We start from the raw sequence: 5285 nt of genomic DNA on the forward strand, positions 1-5285 counted from the left end.
ATTTTTTTTAATTCAAAAATACAATAAAATTATATTTTTTATAATTAAAAAACATTCATTTTTTTAAACTAGTTTTTCATTAATTATAAAAATAAAATTACAACTTCAAACTACGTTACTTAGTTAATATAGATTGACGACTGCCCTTGTACGAGCAACATTCGAACTTTCTTTGTTGTGAATGTGTTACACAACGTTGAAGAATGTCTCGACGAATTCTACGTCGTCATCCAAGTCAAAAGTTTTTAAGAATTCCATGTGTTTTGTGGAATCCATGTGTTTGTGTTTTGTGGTTTTAGAGAATGAAAGTTTTGTGAGAGAATGAAAATATGTTTTGGTGAAAATAGAAGATTTATTTATTTGTGTATTGAATCGAGTTTGAAAAAAAAAGGCCCAAATGACCGTTCAACGGTCAAAAATGAGCATCCAATCGTCGATTCTGTTTACATTCGTCGTCGGAACACGAAGAACAACGACCACACCCGACCACGAAATGTCGAGGTGGTGTGCACAAAGTTTTCTCGTGGCCACCTGGACCTACCACAAGGCCTAAGGACAGTCAAAGTATTTTATTTCAAATGGGAGCTGATATATCGATGGATGTTTTTTATACATCCACATAATCTTCTTTTAAGTAAATTGACATTTTTTCCCCTACCCACTTATCTCCCTTCCCCCTCCTCTTTGATAGGGTTTTTCTTCAACCGTAACCGGTAAAAGGTAATTGATTTCATGTGTTTGTTTCATTTGTCACCTGAGAGAGCTCTTAAACTTCCCACGATAATAACAAAACCGGCGAAACCCACTTCTAGAAACACACAATCTTCACATTCCGGCAACAAAGTCAAAGAAGCCAACAAAACTCCGGCGAGAAAATCATTGTGTGTGTCAAACTCAAAGTGGGTTCTCCCGTACTAGCATTGAACAAAAGGATGTTTCATTGTGTGTGTCAGAAAGCTTTGCGATTGTGCTCTATAGTTGTGCATTTTTTGCTTGATTTTAACCACTTGATTTTACCCATCTGCAACTGCTTTTGAAATGTGATCTGTAATGGTGTTTTTTTGCATCTGGAAATAGCATTGAAATTGAAAATAGCTTTGAAGATGGCCAATGAAACTTAGTTGAGCCCACCACCACATATGACGATTAAGATAGAGTATGAGAGTTGCAGATCCAACCTCCAAACTCTAGCAATTGTTCATGGACTTTGGTAATTAGAGGTTGTGAATGTGATAAACATCGCCTTCTCTGACGAACCTAGTTTTTCTCCGGCAACTGTATGGTTCTTGGTTAGAGTGTTTCCGGCTACTTCCTGCGTATTCTTGATGGTGCCTTGGTTTTTTTTGACAATGATGTTATAGTATCCGGCGACAAGAGTGGGAAAAAGAGGCGGGGCAAATCGAGGAGTTGGATTTAAGAAAGGGAAACGTAATTATATCTTGGGCCCTTGAGTTTTACTTGTGTTTTGGTGGGTTAGACTGTTAGAGAAAGAAAGACCGATCAAAGAGGAGGGGGAAGGAAGATAACGGGGTAGGGGCAAAATTGTCAATTTACTTGTGGATGTATCAAAAACATTCGTGGATATATCAGCACCCATTTCGAATTTTGTTATAAGTGAATTACGTAATTAACTAAAGAATTTATTTAAATGGCGGTTTAGTTTTCTCCGCTGCAACCTGGAGCTCTCCGTTGTCTGCTTTCCACTCGTAGAGAAGAGAACATCGTAGTCTCCGATGTTGTACAATGTACATAGCATAAAGAACACACGCTCACGTCGAAAGCCGCTTACCCTTTTCCCTTCAAAATTTAGCTAAATACCCATGCGAATTTGACATCGACATAAAGAAAAACTTCTATTTTGATTATCTGTAGATTATTTGAAATTAGTGTTCAAATTGTCTTCAAAATCAACTCTTACCATTGAGTTTGTTAATTACATACATTTGAGCTTGCTTGATCATATCATCTTGTTCAAAATCTTTTGGCCAGTTTTACTAACTTTAAGTTTTTGTTATCGAGTTTCTTTTAGTTTAAAGCTTTTGGAACGAGGGTCGTTCCATAAAAGTGAAAATTATGAAAGGGGAGAAGTTAGTGTTCGTAATTCATGTTTGGTTTTTGTTTATGTATGGATCTTGTTTGTGTAATTTTGTGGTCGAGAAGAACAGTTTGAAGGTGATTGCACCCGAGAATTTAAGAGATACATATGAATGTGCAATCGGTGATTTTGGCGTTCCTCGATATGGAGGAACATTAAGCGGCTTAGTTGTATATCCAACATTCAATCAACTTGCTTGCAACAACTTCACTGATCATATCCCTTTGATATCAAAGAAACCCGGTAGCCTCCCCGTTTTTCTTCTTGCAGATCGCGGTGGTAATAATAATACTTTAATTAACCACATCATGCTTTATCATTTTTTATTTTTCTTTATGATCATCTGTTTCTTGAATTTTCAGATTGTTACCTCACGTTGAAGGCATGGAATGCACAAAACGCAGGGGCTTCAGCCATTCTAGTTGCAGATAACTGGCCTACAGACTTGATCACCATGGATTTTCCCAAAGATGAAGAAGGAGAAGAACCTCCTTACGTACAAAACATAACCATCCCATCACTACTCATAAGCAACTCACTTGGGGTTTCAATCAAGGAAGCTTTAGAAAACAATGGTCTTGTTTTTGTGAATCTTGAACGGAGTGAAGCTCTCCCTTACGCTGATGAAATGGTCGAATACGAGTTTTGGACAAATAGCAATGATGAGTGTGGGCCCAAGTGTGATACCCATAAATATTTTGTTAAAAGCTTTAAAGGAGTTGCTCAAATACTTGAGAGAAAAGGGTACACTCGGTTCACACCACATTATATCACATGGTTTTGCCCTGAGGAGTATGTTTCAAGCACAAGATGTAAGTCTCAATGTATCAACCATGGAAGATATTGTGCTCCAGATCCTGAACAAGATTTTAGTAAAGGGTATGAAGGGAAAGATGTTGTTGTTCAAAATTTACGTCATGCTTGTTTTTATAAAGTAGTGAATGAAAGTGGAAAACCGTGGGTTTGGTGGGATTTTGTGACAGATTTTGCTACAAATTGCTCAATGAAGGAGCATAAATTCACAAAAGATTGTGCGGATGAAGTTATCAAGTCACTTGGTGAGTTACATGGTGAAAGTACATTTGTGTATTTGAATACTGCTTAATTTTTTGTCTAATTTTGAGTCCATGTGCTTCTTAGGAGTTGATCTCAAGAAAATTGATGAATGCATGGGTGATCCAGAAGCAGATGCTGAAAATGCAGTCCTCAAGGCTGAGCAACAAGTACAGGTGTGGTCTAAAAAAAATATTTTTTTTGGGTGGATTTGTAGTTTGCATATGTGATGATATGATCTTTCATGTTCTTGTATATATAAAGATAGAGAAAGGTATTCGTGGGGATGTGATGATCCTTCCAACTCTTGTAATAAACAACAGAGAATATAGAGGTAAACTTGATAAAAAAGCAGTTCTGAAAGCCATCTGTTCAGGATTTGAAGAGACCACAGAGCCACCAATTTGTTTAATTTATGGTCAGTACAAAGCTTCATTTTTTTCTCCATTATTTCCCAACAAAATACTCAAGTAAAACATTGTTGCATTTATTGGTAAAAAAGTGAAACATCATTATATAAATTGGTAGAAAAGTGAAAGTTTGTTGCATAAATAAGCATTTAACATATGTGATAAATAGGTAAACATGTTGCTGGAAGTGCTGAGTGGGGTTTTGCATGGACTGTTGTTCTTGGTGTGGCAGCTATTGGAATTGTTGGATATACGTTCTACAAATATAGAGTTCGAGTACACATTTACCTTTTCCCTGTATTTATTTATTTTTATTTTTTTGACCATTTTTCCACTTTCATGAAACTAATTAATATATGGAATCTTGATGCAGAGATACATGGACTCGGAGATCAGAGCAATCATGGCACAGTATATGCCATTGGGTAATGAAGGGGAGGTTCCTGTTCGTGGATCTCATGGAGAAATCTAAGCAGCATGCATGTGCTTTTGGTGTTGATGTGTATACTTTGATACCATCTCATGTATTTTATATAATAGTTTGTTATAAGATTGTCTGTCAATCTTATATAGATATATGTATATAATGATGAACTGGATCACATTGCCATGGTTTAGTGATTTGTGAGTTATATAAACTACATTTTTCTCAAGAATCGATCAGTAAAGGATAATACATGAGCAAATTCAATTTGCAACAGCAAGCAAAACAATTATAAACTATCATTTTTGAAGCTAGGAAATAAATTATTTTGTTTCATTTAAACAAAATGGATCTGAACTCTTAAAACCTCCTATTTTTTCATACTACACTTCCATTTTTTTTAATCTCATTTCTTAGTTTGTATTTATTTTCCATACAATGTAAATATTATTGTTAATATTTTATATTTTCTACAGTAAAGTCCTTGAAGTTTGGTTCATTTGACGCAAAAGCCATATCCCTGATTTTTTATTTAATTATCTTTTTATTTTTTTATTTAATTATATTTTTTCCATTTAGCCTAAATAAACTGTAAACACTTTCAAAAAAATATTTTTCATGACTAATGCCGATTTCCAGGGATTTTGTAACATCCCAAAAATCAAGGTAAAATTTTCATTTTTAAAAATCAAACTAAAAACCATAAATGTTTACAAAACATAGTTTCCAGGAGTCAAGATCACAAATCAGTGTATCTCAAAATCATATCTCATAAAATCTAAAGGATGTACACGATCAAGCCTTAACCTTGTCCTGATCATCTGAAGTACATAAAACATAACACTAAAAATGTAAGCTAAAACTAAGTGAGTTCTCCCAAAGTACTACACACAACCAAACCAATATACATATTGCATGTTGGATCCATAGTATCCCGACTGGATTACCCTGGAAAACAATCTCCCGATTGGATTGTCACTAGCCCACAATCTCCCGATTGGATTGCCCAGGTTTTTTGGTTGACAACACAAAGTAGTACAACCTCAACGCACCCACAATATATCGACATATCTAACATATCATAAGCATAATATCATCCTATATACTAGGATATATAACCTAGTGGGTCGGCATTGGTACCTTCGACCCACAAGTACAGTGAGGAGAAACTCATCTCACAGTCCGAAATGTAGTTGAATAGATCACAACTCTAACTATTGACTCTACTGGTCACCTATACAATAAATAGTTACCAAAACTCAATCTACCATCCAAAATATCCAAAATGCCCCTGAGTCAAACT

The 5285-nt window shown here is 35.3% G+C and overlaps 1 protein-coding gene across 1 annotated transcript; it reads left to right on the forward strand.

The window, feature by feature from the left end:
* Positions 1-630: 630 nt before the first annotated feature.
* Positions 631-4187, forward strand: LOC145054903 (vacuolar-sorting receptor 2-like). Its single transcript, XM_079003168.1, has 6 exons — positions 631-2374; positions 2458-3153; positions 3236-3324; positions 3413-3566; positions 3728-3834; positions 3932-4187. The coding sequence occupies exons 1-6, from the start codon at positions 2074-2076 to the stop codon at positions 4028-4030; spliced, it is 1446 nt and encodes a 481-aa protein (XP_078859294.1). The 5' UTR covers positions 631-2073; the 3' UTR covers positions 4031-4187.
* The last annotated feature ends 1098 nt before the right edge of the window (positions 4188-5285 follow it).

Source organism: Lactuca serriola, chromosome 5 (assembly GCF_051521515.1).
Source record: "Lactuca serriola cultivar US96UC23 chromosome 5, Lser_US96UC23_V15, whole genome shotgun sequence".
NCBI classification, from domain to species: Eukaryota; Viridiplantae; Streptophyta; class Magnoliopsida; order Asterales; family Asteraceae; genus Lactuca; species Lactuca serriola.